The sequence below is a fragment of the Acipenser ruthenus genome, chromosome 5 (genome assembly GCF_902713425.1).
Source record: "Acipenser ruthenus chromosome 5, fAciRut3.2 maternal haplotype, whole genome shotgun sequence".
NCBI lineage: Eukaryota > Metazoa > Chordata > Actinopteri > Acipenseriformes > Acipenseridae > Acipenser > Acipenser ruthenus.
The window spans coordinates 13,807,191-13,830,778 of NC_081193.1; the positions used below are offsets into that span (position 1 = coordinate 13,807,191).

The window sequence follows — 23,588 nt, forward strand, 5'->3', positions numbered from 1 at the left end:
TGGTGCAGCACAGTGGAAATACTGGACCTAGCTGTGTGAGTTTTATTATGTTATAAACACACGTCAGTGATCTGGGTTTTAATATAATTAAAATAGTCTGGGGCCTCAACTTAAATCCTTAGTGGGAAACAGTCCAGATTGAAAAAATGCCACCTTACAATTCAGCATAATTTGGCACAACTTTCAGTCTAGGCTGGGGAATAGTGCAGGGCGGAATGGCTGTTCAGGTCAGGATTCAGGTGCACTTGCAGAGTTTTGTGGAGAAATCTCCTACAATGTATCTTTCTCTAGCCCTGTCTCTCAATCAGTAAATTAACAAGCTCCAAAACAAACAAATAACATATAATAAATTAGTCTGTAAAAAGAAAATTGCAGATTGTTAGACAAGTATCTAAATAAAAGTCCTCATCTCAGCTGTCTGTTCTAAATGATTATTATTATTTATTTCTTAGCTGACGCCCTTATCCAGGGTGACTTACAATTGTTACAAGACATCACATTATTTTTTACATACAATTCCCCATTTATACAGTTGGGTTTTTACTGGAGCAATCTAGGTAAAGTACCTTGCTCAAGGGTACAGCAGCAGTGTCCCCACCGGGGTTTGAACTGACGACCCTCAAGAGTCCAGAGCCCTAACCACTACTCCACACTGCTGCCCATGGAATCAGACCATTCTAAGCGCAGAATGCTTAGATGAAAGTTAATGTTGGGCAATATAATTATCTGCAGCTGCTCTGACCAAATACTGGGCTCACTCTGCATTGTCAACAGTCAAAAGCTGTCTACATCCTGCTTTCATGGCAGAGTTGGTAGGCAAGTCACAGAAGCCAAATTCAGATGTAAAAGTGTGCAGATAAACCAAATGCTTAGCCAAAAACAAAAGGAAATGCACTCTGAATGATTGCACTGAAGACAATGTAATTATATAGCTTAAGTAATTTATTTTTTAAATTCTATATTTTTAAATTGCATTACATTTCATAGCCGTTGTACACACCCACACACACACAAGCTTTTTCATTTGGTCCACTCATATTCTTTGCCAGATAAAAGTAACATTCAGCTATTATCTAAATTGTAACCAAGTACGATAATCGCAAGGGATCCAGAACTAATTTTCTCATGGTCGTTTTAAATGCACATCAGGTCCCATGGGAAACATACAGCTAACCATTACCCATCCCAAATCACTGCTTTATCTGTGATAATGGCATTATGTCCAGCCGCAGGATGCACTTCATTCCGTTATGTGGGTTTTTACTCCATTTGTTAGTATTGATGTAGCAATTACATAAACCAGCCTCAAAACAATGTATCAATAAACGCTGTGCAAACAGTGCTATTGAAGCATGGAGAAAGCTACAAAGTGCACCAAACCGTTGTTAAGTGTGTAGAATTCCAGGGTTAATATTTTCAACACTGGGACAAACTCTCCATCTTCACTCGGATCACATATAGTGTCACAGCGTGAAGAAACATTCTGAAAGAAAGACATTAAAAATTAAGCAAGTTATTACAAAAATATTTCCCATATAATCAAACTGCAACTCCAAAATACAAAGGGGGGTTGAGCAGTACCTATCAATATACGGATACAGTTCCAACACTAACATTCTCAAACGAGACAATCCAACCGACTAACTTTAAATGTTTTGGGCAGCATTGACAAAAAGGACTGCTATCACAGCTGAATCAAGAAGGTGGTAATGTAAAGAACACACTCACACTTATTTGCGGACCCTCAAGCAGTATAAATATGGAATTTCTAAATGGCCCCAAAAGCACATCTATGTATATGAATGGTGATGAAGGAAACAGATACATCACAATATATAAATTGATATGCCTACTGTACAGAAAACTTTCAGACAGGCTCATCCGTATAGTTGCTAATGAAAGTTCCAACCCCCTGCATTTTGGGACTGTAGTTTGTCAGTTCAGCACCAGTGCATCACCGTCTTTGTTTTCTGTCGCCAAGCCTGTGTTCGGCTTGGTTTAAGCACATGCTTATGTTTCAGATCAGCCATTCACAAAGCTTGTATAAGGGATAGTTGGTTTGCAATGTGTGTGTTTGTGAGAGACCGAGAGAGAGAATCAGACTGGCACTTGGTAAAAAAAGGTAAACATGGGTTCATTTATAAATTTACAGTACGTTTTATGTATAAGAATTCATTATTAATATTAACCAACACACACTATTTTATTAAGAAGGCTTTTACTACAATATGTGATCAGACGTAACTATGATAAACAATCCTACACTACACAGCAGCAACACAAGTTTATATACTGAAACAAACAGACCATTTTGTATGCTTTTAATATTGTTCCCCAACAAATGTGTATGTTGCTCACTATATGTGTTTCAGCTATACATTACCAAAAACTTTGTTTTCCTGCATCCTATAAGCAGCTGTCACAGACGGTTCTGGCATGTCCCTTTTGTGCTGCAAGTCATTAGATCCTTTTGCATGGAAGGCCTCGGTTGCAAGGATGTGCGGTTCTTTGATGGACCCAGATTCAGTTAAAATGTGTTTGCCCACAGACGATGGGAATGAGAATGTAGAGATGGGAGCCCAGCTAACAAGATTTAAGTTTTTGCAGGTATTATTAAAGACCGTCACTGCTACTGGTAACAGGACGATCTTTGGGATTCAAATTGAACAGTTGTGAAACTGCAACAAATATTGTAATGACTGTAATGTGTTTTAAAGACTATAAAACCAGCAGAAAATATTATTAGCAGATCTGTGTAAGGCCTGTTGTGGTGTTCGCAGAGCCACTTCGAGCTGAGCCAGGAGGAGAATTTGAATCTTGCTGGGAACAAGCTGACTTATTAGATATGGATTGGATGCTATAGAATGAAATACATTGCTAATAGTAATGTTGTAGGTTCCTGTATTTTTTATTCTTTTGAATAAGTCTGTGTAAAGTCTGAAAAAGAGAGCTCCTGGTATCAAAAGGTCAGGCCGACCTGCTGAAAGTTCCAAACCTGTTGTAGACAAATTGTTAAAACACATTTGGAGATAATGTTCATTTAATTTAATCAATTTAAGAATTAGTTCAGTTTCTGTTTCCAACTAAACAAAAAGTCTTTAAGACATTATAATATCAATTAAACCAAAGAATATAAATGTTTAGTTTATATAAAGGTTTTACTGCAAATACAAAAACAGAGGAACTGTTAGGTTTGAATATAAGACAATAAAGTGTAAACTGTATTTAATAATTTTAGTACACAGCAGACTTACTAAAAATAATTAAATTAATAGCCTCGCCTCTACCTGCTTGCAGCAGAACGGTGCTAGACCTGGAGTTATTTTTGGCAGTCAAAGCGAGATTTACTTGTCGTCAGCAGTTTTGAATCCAAGGCCTTTCTATAATGCGCAAAATTAACTCTCTTTATTAGATAATAGAAATTAATGAAACCTTGGCAGCTAAAGCAAGCATTTCATTTAAATTAGAAAAGTTGTCTACAGTATCAGTTCTTATCAGGCAGGTAGTGACTTTAATTGGGATAATGTTTGAGAGCCAAAAAATGATTTAATATTGTGAATTTTGAGAAGTGCTTACAGTGGAGTTTCACATTAATTAAAACTCCAGTCTTGGCAATTAAACAGGGTGTCTGAAAACCTGCTTGTGCAGGCACATTTTAGAAACAGAGGTCAGGCTTAGTCCAAGAATGGCACAGTTAAATAAGGCTATTATATTTAACATGTTCATTATAGCTTAAATTTAAATGGAAATAACTGAACTGAACACTGTGTATGCCTAGTACTTTTATACAAGGGCTTATGATAAACCCCTACAGTCTTTGTTCAATAAATTGTTAACACACACACCTGTATATGAAAGTAAACTAATCTGAAAAGGTGAAATATATATGTTATATATAAAACAGCATCTTTTTAATACACACATAGACTTGTATTGTATTGTAGCAAGGATCCTGTGAACTTTGGTTCAACTGAGTTTTTAGAGAAAGGAGGGGTTGAAAAAGAGAACTACGAGATCATGTTCCAATATTTTTGGAAAGAAGTTATATCCAATTAATTTTGAAGGTTATGTAACTCCAATTAGTTTTAAAAAGAGTTCTTGATCCTTCTAGAATATACCATTAACTCAAAAGATAAGAACTGTCAAAGCAGATTGATGATCAGATTTAATTGGGACTCCTGATGTATTCAACAGAGGGAAAATCCTACATAAGCCCAGAGCAAGACCCCATTCGATACCATTGATCTTGATCTTGCAAGCTGACATTGTCCATGCTCTAAGGGTGTCTGAAACTGATTGCTGTTTGATCGAATTCAGAAGTCTCTGCCTTTTGAAGACAGTTCTTATTTTTCATATATCCTACACACTTCCATATACTGGAAGGTAAGCATATATTTGAATCCATATCTCTTATATTGGATGCATTGCTATGAGGTATAGAAATGATGTGTTAGAACATAGCAGTGGGTGTTTTAGCTTTTTGCATGGCTGGCCTAAGGGCTAAGCATATAATTAACCATATCTGTATTACTATATTGAAGTACTAATGCTGTTAAACTTGTAAAAGCACTGGATCCCCCAGATTGCTTATTACTTGGGATTTACAGTGGTCCACGCAACCAAACAATCAATTTTTTAAAGCATTTAATAAACCGAAAAGAGCACTAACTACCTCTGCTCTGTTTCGTTAAAACTTCAAATTAAAGGAGTGTGTGATTTTCTTGATTATTAAAAAAAAAAAAAGTTGTCTGGACATACAGCATGCCCAGTGCACCAACAAAACCACTTACAGGAGTTTAGAACACCTCTGTCCTCCTTAAATGTCTCCCCTGAGTTTAAGAGTGTGCTCAGAGCATACACACATTATTATATATATATATATATATATATATATATATATATATATATATATATATATATATATAAAGAGTACGTGCAATTCTGACACAGCCTACAACAGTTTTACATTGTCATCAGTGGAAAGTTTTTTTTTTAAAACCATAAAAACATTTGCTTCTGTCATCTTGTTCAATGTGCTCTTTTTACCTAAACTACATGATCATTTCAAACAGTTCAAAGGCTAAAAGGTATGAACGAAGGCCAGAAAGACCGCCCCAATTGCTTTTGTAAACCTCCTCTTACCGGAGACTATTTCATTCAGATTATCCAGCTCTTCAATGACTCGCAGTGAAAGCACCTCTTGTAGAATGTCATGCCGCTGCTGCTCCTGCGCTATCCCCATTCTTTCCAGCTTGCTGTCTGTCAGTCTCAGAAGAGCACGGCCTGCGAGTTACATGGTTTTCAAACATTAATTCCCTGAACATGTTGTGATGCTACTTTACTGACACTAACTACAGCGGACACATTGGAAGACCTGATAAAAACGACATTAAAAATAGCTAAAAAAATGTTTTTAGAAACACACACAAAAAATCAACATTGAACCCAACAGAGAATGTTATGAGAGATTACCTGATATAGCATGATTCACAATTGCAAGCAGAAAGGAAGTCTGACAACAAGGGAACTGCAGCCTCGCCCAACTGTGCACCTTTTGCACTGTCCAGAGGGAGACTCTCTTTTTGCAGTCCACACTGGTTACTGTGGGCTGGAGCTTGTTCTTCATGTAAGAAGGATACTTGCATTAGCTTTTTAAATATATACATTCCCCATTGTACAAAAACACACTCGGCACAAACATATCCCATTTTAATGTTTTGAAATTTCCAGTAGAAATAAATCTCTATAAATGACCATTTGTGTTGCAAATGTCTTACAGTTTGTTATTCTGAAACAAAAAGCTGAAGAGAAATACAAACTTCTAATGTATTCGGTATATGGAATTGAACACTACCTTTCACACTTGAGCATAATCACTGCGAAAACAGGTTCGATTTTTGGATGAAAAACGCAGCGATCACCACCCTGTCCTGCTAAATTTGGATATAATCTGAAGGCAATATGGATCGAGTGCCAGCTGCCGTATGGTTATTGCTTAGAAGAAGAAAGATCTACGCAAACGTGTATGTATGTGTATAGCATATCCTACAAATTCTGTTGTATTTATTTACGTAGTTATGAAATTCAAGGTTATCATGTCATATAGCTATAGTTTAAAACAAAATTAGAAGTACAGATAGGACTACCAAACGCAATCATTTCGATGCATTTTGATGTGTTTATTTATTTATTTCTCACAGATACCTTGTTACCGGCGACTCCTTCACAACCATAGCATACAGCTATAGGATGGGTATCTCAAGTGTGTGGAACGTATGTAATGGGCCTCGGTATCTCATGGCATGCACTTTCTAGAAGCTACAACCGGACATTTAACAAAAACCTGTAGTCAAAGACAGTGTGTTTATTTTAACATACCAGTAATGCTTAGTTTCCAATTTCCTCATATTTTCCCATCATTTCCGTTTGTATTCTTTATCGAGATATTTCTTGTGCTGCTTACCATAAAGAACAAGATATTCTGCACTGCTATAATCAGACGTTCCAATATCTTACCTTTGATATTTGACGCGCAAGTCTGAATACAAAAATAGCAGCAAAACCTCAGGCATAAAAAACACAGCGAATAAAACGTTTTAGTGTGAATAGCCCTTAACAGTACAATACGTAAGGGATAAACAACTCAGCGTTCAAGCAGCAAACAAATTCACAGCTTCAAGTGCCGTCAGGCACAAGAACTGTGGATTCGTTGCTGATTTAATATCGAGTTGTTTATGCCGCTTAAAGCATTTTTGCAAATTGATTACTTGTTAGCTAATAAGAGTCAATTATCTCGCATCATATCGGACAATTGATTATTTGCACATGTTTCTAGTTTACATTGGTTGTAGCATGATTTAGTGAGCAAAACTGAAAGCTAGAGAAGTTGGTAGTATGTGTTCGTCCCCCTCTGAATCTGATATACCATTAACGCAGGAAGCATTTTACAGTGGCAGTAGAAGCAGTGAAGATGGGAATTTTAAAAATGTTACTGGTTCTGAAGATGAAAACGATACTAATGATGGAAAAATGAAAGCATTAGCAAAAGTGTTGGAGAAAAGTAGAGGTTATTTCAAAAGAACAGGATGAGGTTTTGTAAACAGGAAGAGGTTTTGTGAACAAGAGGAATTCTTGAATCGATCACTGTGACAGGATAGTGTCACAGCCTGAGATATTACCGACAGGAAAGACCCCCAGAGACAGAAAGCTGCAGTTCAACTAAACAAACAAACACACACACACACACGCACAAGAACAAATCAACTGGCACGAAAATAAAAGATTAAAACAAATAGGGCTGCAACGAAGGGTGCGTTTTGACCTTTGACGGTTCGGAACACATTACTGAACAAGGTTCAAACCTTCGATGGTACTCATTTGCATAATTTACTAGTGACGTCACCTTAAATACTTGTTTATATTTGATTGAAAATCCTATTCTACAGGTAATCCATATAAATGGAATAACACATTCACATGTAGTTTAAAAATACGTTATATAGAACAGTAAGCATGTTTTTATAATTTAAATAAAAATACAAGTTGTTTATTTACACATAATTGATGCTGCTTGTGATATATACAGTAAGACTGCATTGCAGCAGCACCTACTGCAGCGGACTTAGGCAAAACAAAGCTTTATTTAACAGTCACCATTCCAAGCAGGTTATCCGTCACATTTTACTACTACTACTATTACTACTACTACTACTAATAATAATAATATGAACTTAGCTTGTCAAGTGAGCCCAGAGATTGGTTATACCTCCATGATATGAGTAGCTTGCACAGTTTGTATTCAAAATGTTTTTTGGTTGTCTGGCCATTTAACAAAAAAATCCAAAACAGCAGAACAGAGGTTTGGAGACATTTCTTTCAATACAGCTTACGCTATACAATGCTTTGCTGTCGAGATGGTGAATGTTCTACCATAGCACTTCTCTTACACTGTCTTGTACACTAGGTACTCAGTACATATTTTCCTGAAGCAATACAGCCATTAGAGGTACGCACCCACTGCTTTGGATACTGTACCCTGCTCCATGCACGGCAGCGGCGCCATGTAGAGTTGCTATACGTATAACGGTAGCGGATTTTAATAACTTTTGTTTACGTAATATGCATTAGTGTAAGACAGCGTGAGAAGTGATTTTTAAAACCCAGAAAGTAATGACTAAAGCTAAGGTTTACAATTTTAGAAAAGCAAACTATGAAGGTATGAAAAAGAGACTAACAGAAGTAGATTGGAGTAAAATAGAGAAAACATCCACGGAAAAAGGGTGGCTGTTTTTTTAAAAATGTAGTACTAGAGGCGCAAAACAATTACATCCCAAAAGTACACAAATCTAAATCTAAAACAAAAACGGCCAAAATTGTTTAATAGATACTCAGCGAAAAAAGGCACTTTACAGAGCGTTTAAAAGGGACCAAAAACAAAGTACACAGAAAGAATACTTGGAACTGCAAACACAAATCAAAAAGGAAGTTGGAAAGGCCAAGAGTGAGATAGAAATGAACATTGCTAAGGGGGCTAAAACCAATTCCAAAATGTTTTTCCAATATTATAACAGCAAGAGAACATTCAAAGAGGAGGTTAAATGTCTAGGATACAAAATGGCAAAATCATAGACGAAGAAAAAAAAAATAGCAAATATATTAAATGACTACTTTTCACAAGTTTTTACAAAGGAGGATACGGACAACATGTCGACCTGTTCCTATCCAGTTTTAAATAACTTTAGCATAACAGAGGCAGAAGTGTTAAAGGGACTAGGAGCCCTTAAAATAAACAAATCCACTGGGCTGGATGAGATCCTCCCAATAGTACTCAAAGAAATGAACAAAGTTATTTACAAACCGCTAACCAAGATCATGCAACAGTCTCTTGACACAGGGGTTGTACCGACAGACTGGCGAATTGCAAACGTAATACCGATCCACAAAAACCGACAAAACCGAACCGGGTAACTACAGACCAATAAGCCAGACTTCTGTTATATATAAACTTATGGAAACTATAATAAGATCCAAAATGGAAAATTACCGACATGGTAACAGTATCCTGGGAGACAGTCAGCATGGTTTTAGTAAAGGGAGATCGTGTCTAACTAACCTACTTGATTTTTTTGAGGATGCAACATCGACAATGGATAATTGCAAAGCATATGACATGGTTTATTTAGATTTCCAGAAAGCTTTTGACAAAGTCCCGCATAAAAGATTAATTCCAGGGTTCATACACTTTATCAACATCAAAATTCCACACTTTTTCCATACTTTTTCTACACTTCCATTTGTTTTTCCCAGACTTGTGTTTTAGTTAGTTTCTACTAGTTTTTCAATAGTTATCCACATAGGTGGGCAGCTGCAGAGCATTAAAGCTTTTTGATCCAGAGCAGAAGTTGCTCCTGGTTTTCTAAAAGTATTTGTTAGAATCTGGAGGTGCTTATCTAGCAAGAGACAATGCAGGTATGCAAAAGAGAAGTACAATCTAAGAAATGTCCACTATTTGAGAACTACGTTGCAAAATAATATAAAGTTGTATACTGCAAGTATACTTATGCCAAAATAGGATAGTATTATGTGACCAATAGGATACTAAAACCAGACAATTTTGGCATAAGTATACTTGCAGTATATTACTTTTTTGAAAGGGATGAGATTGGATTCTGAGCCAAACTTCTTTATACCATCTGTTAAATGTTGAACATTATAGGAGGCAAAAAAAACCAAAAATGAAATAACAAATGTGCACGCATTATATATTAAAATGTGCAAGTGTCGTATATTAAAAAAAACAAGTCAAATACTAAATACACTACACCCTCGTTATAACAACCCTGTTTGGGTCCAAAGCCTTTTGTTCGCTATAGTAAAAGGACAATCCAAAATGAACAATATAAACTGCTGGAGTAAGTTAAGGAAGTCACCTTGGATAAAGGCATTAGCTAAATTATTAATAATATTAGTACCGTTTTTCTTCTTTGATTTTCTTTATTATTACAGTACTTGTCACTACTACCACTAAATAATAATAATAGCAATGAGATTGTGAATAAGAGTTGAATTACAAGTACAGTACCTATTTGTGGCTGCATCCAGTATTCTGGCTATATCCTATTTGTTTCAGTTTTGTTTCATTTGCAAAAGTTAATTTAAATCTATTTAAATTAAAAAAAACAAAAAAAAACAAACAAACATCAATGTTGCTTTGCAGTGCCGGTTGCATAGAGCTGTACAAGCCAACATCAGCAGCAGTTTGATTTTTTTAAATCAGTATTTAATCGTATAATGAAGGCCATATAGTGAGGATGTAAATAGTACACTCAGCTGACGGTTTGGACCCGAGACTGTTGCTGCACTCAGTATTGTAAGTTACAAGCAAGCACCATACATTTAAAATAAAAATTACCAGTACATTTTATTAATCACATTAAATAAATGAAAAAAGCGACGTTAACATGCTACGTTTGTACAAATCATAGGGGCTACAGAAAGCGTGTTTTTTTTTTTTTTTTTTTTTTTTTTTAAATCTGAGTCGGTGATAATAACTATCGTATTCGATTTTTTTTCCTGGGTTGGGAAATAACGGTAATGATTTAATAAAGGTAAACAACAAGATAACAAAATGTGAATCTCGGTGAGCACAGTACAGGAGCTTGTAATTCCAGTCCGTAACTTCGTTTAAAAAAACACAGCCTTGGCTGTCGTAGAGTCAATTTTACCCTTCGTTTCATTGGAGCAGACATAGTCATGTGACATATACCAGTGCGCTGACTGGATAGGATTGCTTTTGAGTTGTGATGACGTTGTCAGGGGTGTCACACGGGGCAATCCTCGCGGGATTTGGTCGCAATCAATATAGTTGCTACTAGTAAATTGCTTAGACAGTTACCGCTAAAGCTGCTGACCGCTTTAGAGATCAATTATTATTAATAATAAAAGTAATCGCGGAATCATTTTCATTCTCCCGTGATGCTAGTAAAATTCCAGACTTTTTCAAGACTTTCATAACGGAGACATGGTTTGTCAAGCATTTTCAAGCCCTGGAAATCAGTTTTGCATTTTTCCATACTTTTTCCAGACTTCCAAACTAGCGTACAACCCTGTAATTCTCAAACTGAACGGAGTAAGGATTCAAGGAAATGCATTAGGGAGTGGTTAACATGTAGAAAACAGAAAGTACTGATTAGAGGAGAAACCTCAAAATGGAGCGAGGTAACCAGTGGTGTACCACAAGGATAGGTCCTCTGCTATTTCTAATCTACATTAATGATTTAGATTCTGGTATAGTAAGCAAACTTGTTAAATTTGCAGACGACACAAAAATAAGAGAAGTGGCAAACACTGTTGCAGCAGCAAAGGTCATTCAAAATGATCTAGACAGCATTCCGAACTGGGCAGACACATGATAAATGACGTTTAATAGAGAAAAGTGTAAGGTACTGCACGCAGGCAATAAAAATGTGCATTATAAATATCATATGGGAGATACTGAAATTGAAAAAGGAATTATGAAAAAACCTAAAGGCCAACAAGATGCCCGGATATATTGTGAAATATATTTGAATTTAAATCAAGGGAAGTAATGTCAAAACCTTACAATGCATTAGTAAGACCTCATCTAGAACATTGTGTTCCGTTCTGGTCACCTCGTTACAAAAAAAAGGATATTGCTGCTCTAGAAAGAGTGCAAAGAGGAGCGACCAGAATTAACCCGGGTTTAAAAGGCATGTCGTATGCAGACAGGCTAAAAGAATTTAATCTATTCAGTCTTGAACAAAGAAGACTATGCAGTGATCTGATTCAAGCATTCAAAAGATATTGACAATGTCGACCCAGGGGACTTTTTGGACCTGAAAAAAGAAACAAGGACCAGGGGTCACAAATGGAGATTAGATAAAGGGGCATTCAGAACAGAAAATAGGAGGCACTTTTTATACAGAGAATTGTGGGAGTCTGGAACCAACTCCCCAGTTATGTTGTTGAAGCTGACACCCTGGGATCCTTCAAGAAGCTGCTTGATGATATTCTGGGATCAATAAGCTACTAACAACCAAACGAGCAAGATGAGCCAAATGGCCTCCTCTCATTTGTAAACTTTATGTTCTTATTATACAAAGCAAAAGATTGAATTTTGCATGCGAGTGACATTTAATGTGTGATTTACAGTATTCACACATTGTCAAAACAGTTTCTGTAACAGGAGAAAAAAAAAAAACAGTGCATGAATGGCGTCTGATGAACCTTTGAAGGTTTAAAACAATCTTCGAATCCCTGGCTAGCAAACGAACCTTGAGACACTGCCCTAAAAACAAAACAAGGTGGGCATTTGTCTTCACTACAAAGTTTCGAAAAAAGTACAAAAATCGCAGCACAAACATTCACCCACCCCAGAGGTTACTTCTAAAGACCTCAGCAAAAGGGCAACTGGAAGGCATACTTAATATTTCACACTATCTCAGAATTAAGAAAAAAAGACTGCAACTTGCAACATTTGCTCATCGGTGCTTTCCTTTCATGGCAGTACTACAAGTTTATCATATAATTTTAGTCGCAACGTATCTCTTTCAAACCGTATCAGAAAATGAACAGCTGTATTGTACTTTTTCTTCAGCAAACTAAAATAAAATAGCACTCACTAAATTACATTACTCCTCAGCTAACCTAAATAAAATAGCACTCAGTAAGGTACCTTTGTAGTCTCAAACTTGACAGTATACCAAAAACAGATATGTTAAATACTGTATTCAGGCAGAAGTGTGGCGTAGTGGTTAGGGCTCTGGTCTCTTGACTGGAGGGTTGTGTGTTCAATCCCAGGTGGGGGACACTGCTGCTGTACCCTTGAGCAAGGTACTTTACCTAGATTGCTCCAGTAAAAACCCAACTGTATAAATGGGTAATTGTATGTAAAAATAATGCGATATCGTGTAACAATTGTAAGTCACCTTGGATAAGGGTGTCTGCTAAGAACTAAATAATAATAATTCTAGGCTGTAGTGCAACTGGTAATTTACAGTACTATAAACACTCTATGTATTGTTAATCCTTTTCTTTTAGACATGGCATTTGGCTGAAGGAAACACAAACAGGCAGTACAGCTCAAAAGAAAATATCAGATTACATCACTAACAGTGAATCATATCACTAGCAAACAGGTTGATTAATCTATCAACAGAAAATGTCAAGATTAAAACCCCTAATTTTATTTTGATAGATAGATAGATAGATAGATAGATAGATAGATAGATAGATAGATAGATAGACACACACGAAGAGTATGAGAGCTGCTTTGCAATGTGATCTGAATTATTTATTTTTTGGCAGCATTTAGTTTTTTCTGTTAACTTCAGAGCTAGCATGTCTTCTAAAAGGTCAAACTTGAGAGTAATTATTACATTTTTAGCACTGTGACCAGATTCTAAATGTGTTTCCTGACAGCTTTCTTCACAAGAACATTCATGTTAACAACTCAGACACAAATAATTTTACAGAAGGCATCAGACACAGTTGCTGGGTCAGATACTAAGGATTTATATTGTAACTTCATTGCAGGGACTTCACAGATTCTATTGCTTACGGTTTCCCTTTAAGATATACACGTGACATTTTGACATTATGTACAGAGATATGGCTAATGATCGGACGTTCTTGGTTTGCTAGTGAAGCTTACTGACCTGTGACATGTGCTCACTTGTGTGCTGCATCCGTTAAAGAATCACTGTCTTCTTACCTACTGAAAACAAAATTAGAAAGCAGTCAGTAAATAATGTACTGAAACTGCACCTTTTACACTGTGAACATCTGCATTTTATATACAGGTTGGGCAGAATACTAGGGTAACAGCATTCTATATTGTATAACATGATTTTTAAAATGCCTAGAATAGAGAGAGCAATCTCATTGGCTAACAAGTGTTCCAACCTGTGCAAATAGGTCACAATTTTATATAAGTGCAAGAACACTCCAGGGTGTTGAAATATGGTCCAACATCAGCATGCCTAGGCTGTTTAACAGCATGAAACATAGCCAACAACACTCCTAGGCATGCAGACATTGGATTATATTTGAACACACTGTCAGGTGTTATTGTTTTTGTATACAAATGATGGCCATTACACAAGGGATGTAATCCAAGGCTGCTCAGCCATGTGTATTATGCACAGAGTACATACTACACACTAGAAACTACAGTCCTGAGTCATAAACCATAACAATAACTGTACAAGACTGTGACAGTGAGGCACGTGTGTGTGTGTGGAATATTGGGTGGCAGTGTGAAGTGTGTGTTTGTTAGTGTTTTGTCTGTGTTCTTCTATGTGTTTATTTGATTAAACGTGTGCATAAGCGCTTTGAAACCTGCAACTTCTGTGTCCGAGTCTCCCTTCTAGGTCTAAATATCAGTGCCAGTGACGCTGTCCTGTTACACACTCATTTAGAAAGGACATCTGATTTCCAGGAATGCTGTGTCTCCATTTAAAGGGGTTTGGGACATAGTCTGAGGATTTAGAAATAGTGGGGTTGCGGACTAATCTGCTACTCTTTTATAACTTTATGGACAGTTAGTGGCATCAATTCCAAACAGTACTGTCCAACGTAAAAACATTAAGTAGTTCATAATAGCTCTCAGCTGACAACAGTTTAGCAATCGATAGACTGTTTTGTCAGTAAATTTCTCTCGCAAGCCGTCCATTCATGTTTGCCTTTCACTCAGACTGGAAGTGTAGCAAAATGTACAATGAAACCGTACGGAACAGCACTTTAGTGTGACGGAGTGAAAACAAAGGATAAACACACTCCATCACTACGGCCGTACATTATTGTATAACAGAAAGCCATTATCCTAAAGATTGTCTTTAAGATTGGTTGTTTGTGATTAATATTGTAAATGTAAAATAACAAATTGCTATGAAAAGATACAGCAAGAGTTCGTTCTGAGACCACTGCTGTAATGTAACTATTGTTGTTTGGTAATGTATTACTAGTGAGATGCCAACGTTTATTTTAAAGCTCAGACTTTCTTTTACTTAAAGAGAAGTGAAAGTGCTTGTTAATATTTCTAAAATGCGAACATACCATCGCCATCTTGGGGAGCGCGCGCATTGACGCTGGGCTTATAGCCGTGAGCGCGCTTAATAATCGTTCACATGGGGCTCGAGTGACTGAGTAGCTGTGTTAAATAAAGGCTTGTTGTTTTTGTTAAATTATTATGTGTACTGCCAATTTTCACCTGTCACTCAATAAAAGCTCACTTTTGGCATTTTAATCTTGACGTCTGACTGTTTCCTGCCACCTGTAATAGACACTTGACCAAGATACTTTACAAGCACAATAAATAACAGTTCTCATGTGATACAAGCCATGACCTCCAGAAACGATCCTAATTTCAGGTAACAGAAATGAATCAATGATATATAAAATTACTTCAAAATAATACATTTATCATTTTATTATTGTTAATGAAGTGCTCAACCCAACGTACAGGCCGAAACTGTGTCAAGAACTCTGTACTTTGTGCTTACCAGTTAAGCTTCTTTACCATTGTACAACAAGCCTGCAATATTCAGAGGAGCAGTGATAGACCTGAAGTATTGCCTTATGTTTACAGCCTTCTTTACACCACAGGCATCAATCTCAAACCTGCAGCACTCTCAGTGTCTCTCCTTGGACCCCTGAAACACTCCACTATTGTTCGTAAAGTGTGGGCTTTTGTTAAGACAAATACCTGCAACATCTTACTATGACACCATATCACTGTACAGATTTGGTTGACACCATCTGCCTCCAGAACATTTAGAACAGTTGCTGCTGTCTGAAAGTCTCCCATTCGAGTTTCGATCAGGCTCAACATGCCCTTTAGATATTACACTCCAACATGTAATATCTTGGCTACTCTGAAATTGGATTAAAGCACAATCTGTTGGCTGTTTTTTTTTAGTGTTCCATTACTTACTTAGTGTTTATAAAATGGCTATTTACCAACAAAGTACTTAGCTATCACATGCATTTGTTCTTCCCCAAATATGTTGTGACATTTCATGTGGGCAATGAAATTCCCAGACAAAAATAAATAAATAAATTGGGACTTAAGGGATGGATTCACTGGGATTAACAAAGCAATACAAGTAAGTCATCTGTACAATGACAAAAGATGAAAATCTTGCTCCCTAAGTATGCTGGTATGAAGGCCCCATCTGTACAATACTTTTATTTTAAAAAATAGTGTGAAGCAGCATGTATTACAACCCACAAAAAAATCTGACCAAATACAATGTAGAAAAATGTGCAAAAATGCACAAAATCAGACAGGGGGCAAATAATTTTCACGGCCCTGTATGCTACTGCACTCCTAAAAAAAGGTTTCTCTTTCATATATAACAAAAGCAGCATAACAATAAACATTTGTTTACTGCTTTCTAGGATGTTGCTTACAAGTTAAAGCAAGTGGTTTTTCCACAGATTTTAACAACCAAGGTGATTCTCTTTATTGCAGCTTTCTAAGGACGTTCTAAAATTATCCTTGAACACCCCAAGCTCTTACTGAAAAACAAAGTATGAAATAATTGTGTAAAGGATGCTGCTTGATAGCACATGAGCCTGAAGTCCTTTATTCAGTGCTCATATCCGCTAGTACAGTGGTACTCTGGTCCAGTGCAGGTCTTTACTCCAAGCAGGTTCTAATGTAGTTAATTGAAGCTATTAAGAGGCAAGTAACTACATTTTGGACCTTTTTGGAATAAAGATCAGGTCTGGAATGGTTCTCAAGGGTCAGAGTTGAGTACAACTGCGGTAGCATACAGTAGTACAGTACAGAGACAGATGTTTCAGATGTGCAGACACAAGGGTGCCGACTAATTGCTCATCTTTAAAAGCAGGAGTTTCATTATTAACTGAAATTAAGGGGCTATTGGCCAGTTTTCTAAAGGTTTAAAGGTTGTTGTTGTTTTTTAATTTGTATTTTTTTTTTCTCAAAGGTGACGGCTTTCTGGTTAACAGTAATGCCAAATACAATCGTATAGGTGGCTTATAAAAAAAAAAAAAGGTACTATACATTTAGAATGCAATAAAAAAAAAAATAACACGACGTTATCTTTATTACCAGTATTAGAGGAAGTCCGGGTTCTTCCCTTTAAAGCCAACATACAGTAATTATAATAACACAATTGCACCACCTCATGGTAAAATATGCAACGACACTTTTTTTTTTTTTTTTACTACAGAACATTGTAGTTATTTATTCTTTCTTTTTTCTTCAAAGAATGAAATACAATATTGTACAGTTGTTGGACTTTTTGTATTAAGAAACAATTAAATAATATTTAGATACTAGATATATTATTACTACCACTGTTTCGGCTTACACAGCAATGGCTCATCGTAAGGGTAAGGAAAAAAAAAACCGAAGAACAGTTGATCAGCCTAGGACCTCAGTCAGGTTGCTGAGGGCGACAATGTTTTACACATCTACGCTTCCTTCAATGATACCGTCGTCCATGTCACTGACCTGTCTAGCAAAGAAACAATCTGCCGTGTGACTGGCGGTATGAAGGTGAAACCCGACAGAGATGAGTCCTCTCCTTACTCTGCTTTGTTGGCAGCTCAGTCAGGATGTGGCTCAGAGGCGCAAGGAGCTGGGCATTACTGCCCTGCCGATCAAACTGCGCGCGCAACTGGAGGAAACAGAACTCAGCCCCCGAGACCAGCTGGTGCACAGTCTGCACTCAGAGCCCTGGCTCGTTATGACTATAGGACGTATCGAGGATGTCACCCCGATCCCATCAGAAAGCACCCGGAAAAGCTTTCTGCTACTGTCAATAAAAAAAAAAAAATTGGAAAAGTAATAATAATAGTATTATTATTATTTATTTCTTAGCAGACACCCTTATCCAGGCGACTTACAATTGTTACAAGATATCACATTATTTTTACAGACAATTACCCATTGATACAGTTGTGTTTTTACTGGAGCAATCTAGGTACCTTGATCAAGGGTACAGCAGCAGTGTCCCCCACCTGGGATTGAACCCACAACCCTCTGGTCAAGAGTCCAGAGCCCTAACCACTACTCCACACTGCTATTAGTAGTAGTCGTAGTAGTAGTAGTCCTATTTATTGCCCAGAGGGCGGACTACACCGACTACCGACTGCCGAAGAAATTCAGTTTAGCACCTCTATAAAGGAGTGCTAACAAGACTGGGCGATAACTAATAAACAGAAAAACCGGTAAAAGGACTGTAAATTAAATATTTAATACAAAAGGGGAGGTCGTACAGAGCACGCCCCCCAGAGCCCACTGGTCGACAAATGATGGCATGTCGCCAGCGGACTCCGAGTGGGCGTGCTCTAACTTAATCCTTGAATGGATAAGGGCCCTGAACATGGCCCCACAGTCAAAGAGACCCTCCCCGATCATCTTACGCTTCCTGGTCTTGTAGATGGTGAGTCTAGCAAGAGCCAGGAGCAGATTCACGAGGAGGTCTCTTTTCCTGGTGGAGCCACGGACAGGGTGCCCGAATATGAGGAGGGTTGGGGAGAAGTGCAGCCAGAACTGCAGCATGAGGTTCTTTAGCAGCAAAAAGAATGGCTGCAGCCTGACGCACAAAAAATAAATGTGGCTTACCGACTCGGACTGACCGCAGAAAGGGCATGCGGCGTCCGAGTCGGTAAAGTGACGCAGGATCTCTCCTGATGCGAGCGCTCCGTGCAGGACCCTCCACCCCAAGTCCCAGCTCCCCTGGAGACCAGCGGGGAGTACAGGGCCTCCCACTGGGGACCGACGCCCTCCGGTGGTCGGAGGGTCTCCCGCCAAGCAGTGTCTCGGCGGGAGACGAGGGCGAGGAAGTGGAGGGTGTGGAGCGTCATCGCGTACAGGGTCCTCCTCGACGCGGAACGGAGGGGGGGTCGAGGAGAACTGCGAGATCCTGCTCAGGTTGTTCTCGAGGGGAGTAGTAGTAGTCGTAGTAGTCAACACCGGTCTCTCATTTCACAAGTGGTGTTCAATCCTTTACCTGTGTGAGAAAAATACAATCCATCTTCCTTAATTATATCATAATCATCATCATCCAAATGATCTTTTCTAAACAATTATACCTTAATTGTTCTGCAATTGGTGCCCAATCACATTATGCTTCTGAAATCAGCACTGTTATAAAGTGGTACACCGTCACAATGCGGTACGCATACCAGCTCTTGACGTGTAATGTTAGAAAGTGGTACATTGTCACATTGAAAGTGGTACGCTGTGAGATTTTGGTACAGGTGCAATCAATTGCAATGTTATGTGTTACCCTATTGTCAAACAGAGGTACATTTACCATTATATATTATTTTTTTGCAAACAAACTGGAAACAGAATCAATTTCTCTAAAAAGAAAAACTAATTCACGACGAACACAACAAAATGAGAAGTCGACCGTAAAGTTGCACATGTAAAAAAATGTACAAGACCCCAATGTATTGCATATGATAAATATAAATGTACAAGACCCCAATGTATTGCATATGATAAATATAAATTTACAAGACGCAATGTATTGCATATGATAAATATTCACATAATATTTTCTTAATGGTGAAAAAATATGATAAATTCAATTAAAAAAAGATGAAAAAGACAGTAAACAGCATAACGTACCAGGTTTGAATGGGCACTTACTTGCTTTCTAAACGAAAGTTGTTTAGGCATGTGCGAGCATATTTCAATTAATTCCAACCAACAAAAAACAAACATGGGGAGATTGATCAATTTCTAAATATTAAATCATGCAAAATACATTAGTAAATGTCTTAATATATTTACAGGTAGACAAATATATTTGCAGCAGAATAAGAGAATGATAAATTATACTGGCATATCAATACTTTTTTTTAAAAGTAAAACTGTCGTTCTCGTTTGTGTTACTCTTTCCTTTCAGAAAGATGATTAAATTCACCTGTCCAACAATTGCAGTAAAGCAGAATAAAACAGCAGGTGGTAAGTGGGGTTCTAACCAGAAAAAGGCCCTATCTGTCTAGCAAGGGAAGCAACGGGAGGTAAGGCCTGCTCTAAAGTCTTCAAAGTGAAAAAAAACAGCAACCCATTATTATTGAACAGCATACATGATAAGGGGAGAAGTGGGAAAGGTTCTAAAGCCAATAAGTTTTTTTTTGGTTTTTTTACAGATATATGAGCCACAGATAGACAATCCAAATGTTTATACAAGTTAGCAGTAGTTGTTATACCTTATTAACTTGGGATTAGTTATTTAAACAATGTTTCTGTCCACATGTACACTGACTGAAAACAATGCAGCTTAGGGTCAGGCATGAAATATGCACCGTACTTTAATGGTTGCAGCTTATATGGCCTAAGTGATAGGTCATTTATAGTTTTGTTAATGGTAAATTCAGCTGTAGGGCAGTCTTTGTTTCTCCATGGCATATATAAACTGCTTACTGTATATACATTGGTAAATTACTTACCATTGTTGAATGAAATGCACTTGGCAGTAAAGAGGCCTGTAAGTTGTAACTGAGTAAGTCTGAGACATTTGTTTTATTTAGCATTTCACTTAATTTGATTAGTTTAATCCAACATCTCCTAATCAATCTATGAGAAATAAATAGATTTTTGCAATTAACTGCAGAATAACTGTTTGTAAAACAAATTTGACTTAAATCTTTATATGAATAATGCCAGTGCATCTAATCATCTTCTTTTATTGTTTCTGGTACAAAATAGGGCACATTTGTAGGGAAAGTTTGCTGTGAAGCAGGATTTGGGGGAAGGTGCAAACTCTCTTATGAAGCCATCCTTGACCAGCTTTAACCAGACTTCAGTAAATCAGCAGGTTACTGCTGACTGCGTGGTGAGGTGTAGCCTCTTGGAAGATTAGTCTCACAGATTTGAAGAAAGGGACCTAGATCAAAAAAAGGCCAGCCTCATTCCAGACGGTAAATCCCTCTTATGAGGGTTCTATTGCTATTAGAAAATGGATATATTAACAAAAAACAAAAACACAACCAAAAACAAACAAACAAACAAAAAAAAAACACCAATCAGGTAAAAAAAAAAATCTCCAATCCACTTTCTAATGAATTCTTAATTGACATACACAGATAAATTATTCCATGATCATAACCTGGTAGCTCTCATCAGCCATCTGAGCACAATCAGCAATGCACTACCAGACAAACAAACACACACACCCATTAGTGCTTAACTAGTCTAGAAATTGATGATTAAGGGTTACCTATAAAACTTGCTGGATTGTGGCTGTCTGGGACCAGGGTTGGCCACCCCTGATAAATTATTCCATTTCCTAACATGAGTAATTGTGACAATCAAAGAACACATGGGTCATATCATTTATTTATTTTTGCTTTTATTTTTATAAAAGAGGAATTTTTTTGTTGATTTGTCTTGGCAGTGAAATTATGAAAAATTGGCAACCTAAACCTGTGTCCTGGCATCCTGAACACATAGCAATTTACTAGGTTAGGAAACTTTCCATTTGCAATATCATTGCAGTACATACACTGTGACTGTAGTATATTTATTATTATTATTATTATTATTATTATTATTATTATTATTATTATTATTATTATTTATTTCTTAGCAGACAACCTTATCCAGGGCGACTTACAATTGTTACAAGATATCACATTATTTTTACATACAATTACATTATTTTTTTACATACAATTTCCCATTTATACAGTTGGGTTTTTACTGGAGCAACCTAGGTAAAGTACCTTGGTCAAGGGTACAGCAGCAGTGTCCGTTATAGATATGCAGCTGACACGTCAAAAGACCACCAATAATCCTTGAAAAAGTATCCAACAAAAACTGACTGTACCAGTATGCTTAAATGCAATGGATCTAAATTATATATATTTCTTACAGTTTTACATATTTTATTAAATTCTACAGTTTCCAGTCATAACATGGATTTTACACATTGTCATTCCATTGCATTTTCTTATATTATGTTAAAAAGCATCTCCACAATACAGAACACACATGTAATTGTACTTAAACCAACATAAGAGGGCGCTATCGCAAAAAACAAAACAAATTTAGTAAAACACCTACCTGACTAATGTATATATGCCAACAACATTGTAGGGTTGGGAACTGTTGCTTCAGAAATACAATACTTACGACTTATCTAATTAGAATCACTGAAGATCCTTAAGATAAACTGTGCTATTTACGAGCCGAGGAAAACAGACCCCCGAGGATTGGCTTGCCACAACCTCATCATTTGCCGAGTTCCAGTATAAGAATAAAACTTTTTCTACGCTTGTTCACTGCTCTGTCACCGCTAATCTGAATCTTGTCCATGCATATAGTGTTCTTGTTACTCGCTCAAAGGAAATAACTGGGATGAAAAGGACTCGTTCGGCAAGAAAAGGTGTATAAGAACTTTAACATGCAGTGTTAATGCAAAGAATTCAAAGAAGAAAAAATACCGCATTTGATTTTGTAAAGGTAAGTGTCAAAACTTCAAAATCATGTTTTCCAAATTTTGGATTAGTTCCGTATTAATAAAGTATTAGGATGAATGTAGCATTTGGATTCCAGTTAACATGGCGATTAACGTTACTCTAGTTTCAAACTGCGGTCTGAGTTCTTGTTCAGGACGCATTGGTAGAATTGTGACACTTGTTTCAACCACTTCACAGAATAGATGTGTTTAATTTAAAGTTAATTTATCTGATGAAATGTATTCAGTCATAGTGAATTTGATTACACTGACTGACTAAAATTGTATACAGTAATTCTAGACATGTTAGATGATGATAATAATAATAATAATAATAATAATAATAATAATAATAATAATAATAATAATAATAATTCAATGACAGCAGTATCAGGGATCCTAAATATACAAGGACCGCGACGGTATTGGTACTATACTGTATTATTTTATTTATATTGGACTTTGAGTCTCATATCAATGCATGTATTTGCAATATACTGTAGTGCAGTATATTCTGACAAATTATGTATTTTGTTTAATGTATATCAGTGCAGTACCGTATCATTGCAATAGGAACCTGCTCTGTAAAAGTCTGCTCTTATTTTTTTGTAAAATGTACTTTGTATTTTACACTGAGATATATCACAGTAAGTATAATACTGAAAAACCACAGTAAAATGCAGTCTGTTGGACACAACACGTTTTGTAATAGACTACAATAATAAAAACAGTTTTAGAATGTGTACTACATATATAGATTGCCTTCCTCCGCAGGGACTTCTCAGCAAAGTAGTCGGCTATTGATTTTATTGCAGGGTTTGAGATTTGATGTTGTTAAAGAAGCCAACAACAGTCTAGAACACATAAGAATATACATTGAAAGCATTGTCAATGGGGCCCCAAAGTCACCTGTCCACCAGCATGTAGTTGTCTTTGGAGACATTGCCTTTGAGATGCATGGTATAGTGGTACTTAATTTCACAGGTGTAGTCTGAAATACTGTACAGATGCTTAGACTGGTGGGACTGACAATATGTCCTTTTTAAACAGTTTTCTGCTTCTGCCTGTTTTGTGGTCACCTAACTAACACCTAAGGTCTGATATACTATACCAGTTGAT

At 36.9% G+C, this 23,588-nt stretch overlaps 2 protein-coding genes and 1 pseudogene across 4 annotated transcripts in view; 2 read left to right on the forward strand and 1 right to left on the reverse strand.

Annotated features, from left to right (window-relative positions):
* Positions 1-587: 587 nt before the first annotated feature.
* On the reverse strand, positions 588-17,620 carry LOC117403395 (sterile alpha motif domain-containing protein 12-like). 2 transcript variants are annotated; one of them, XM_034005513.2, is made up of 5 exons: positions 17,504-17,612; positions 13,677-13,732; positions 5,473-5,620; positions 5,143-5,283; positions 588-1,483 (listed from the first exon to the last, which is right to left on the reverse strand). In XM_034005513.2, exons 2-5 carry the CDS (start codon positions 13,704-13,706, stop codon positions 1,464-1,466), a joined length of 339 nt encoding a protein of 112 aa, XP_033861404.1. In that variant the 5' UTR covers positions 13,707-13,732; positions 17,504-17,612; the 3' UTR covers positions 588-1,463. The 2 variants fall into 2 exon arrangements, with proteins under 2 accessions (XP_033861404.1, XP_033861403.1); XM_034005512.2 differs by having other exon boundaries at positions 589-1,483; positions 13,677-13,735; positions 17,504-17,620.
* LOC117403209 (small ribosomal subunit protein uS11-like) lies at positions 17,367-20,168 on the forward strand (annotated as a pseudogene).
* Positions 20,169-22,083: 1,915 nt separating this feature from the next.
* Positions 22,084-23,588, forward strand: part of LOC117402663 (scavenger receptor class A member 5-like) — a 79,547-nt gene continuing 78,042 nt past the window's right edge. For both annotated transcript variants that reach the window (XM_034004033.3, XM_034004034.3), the window contains exon 1: positions 22,084-22,474. The gene's annotated coding sequence lies outside the window, so the exon portion shown is untranslated. The remainder of the gene's footprint in view (positions 22,475-23,588) is intronic.

Bases quoted from the DNA above. Each gene is read 5' to 3' on its own strand.
- LOC117403395 (XM_034005513.2), bottom strand. From the start codon at position 13,706: ATGCAGCACACAAGTGAGCACATGTCACAG. The intron at 5,284-5,472 runs GTAATCTCTCAT...TGTAACTCGCAG, and splicing joins TGTGAATCATGCTATATCAG to GCCGTGCTCTTCTGAGACTG. The intron at 1,484-5,142 runs GTAAGAGGAGGT...TCTTTCTTTCAG, and splicing joins TCTGAATGAAATAGTCTCCG to AATGTTTCTTCACGCTGTGA.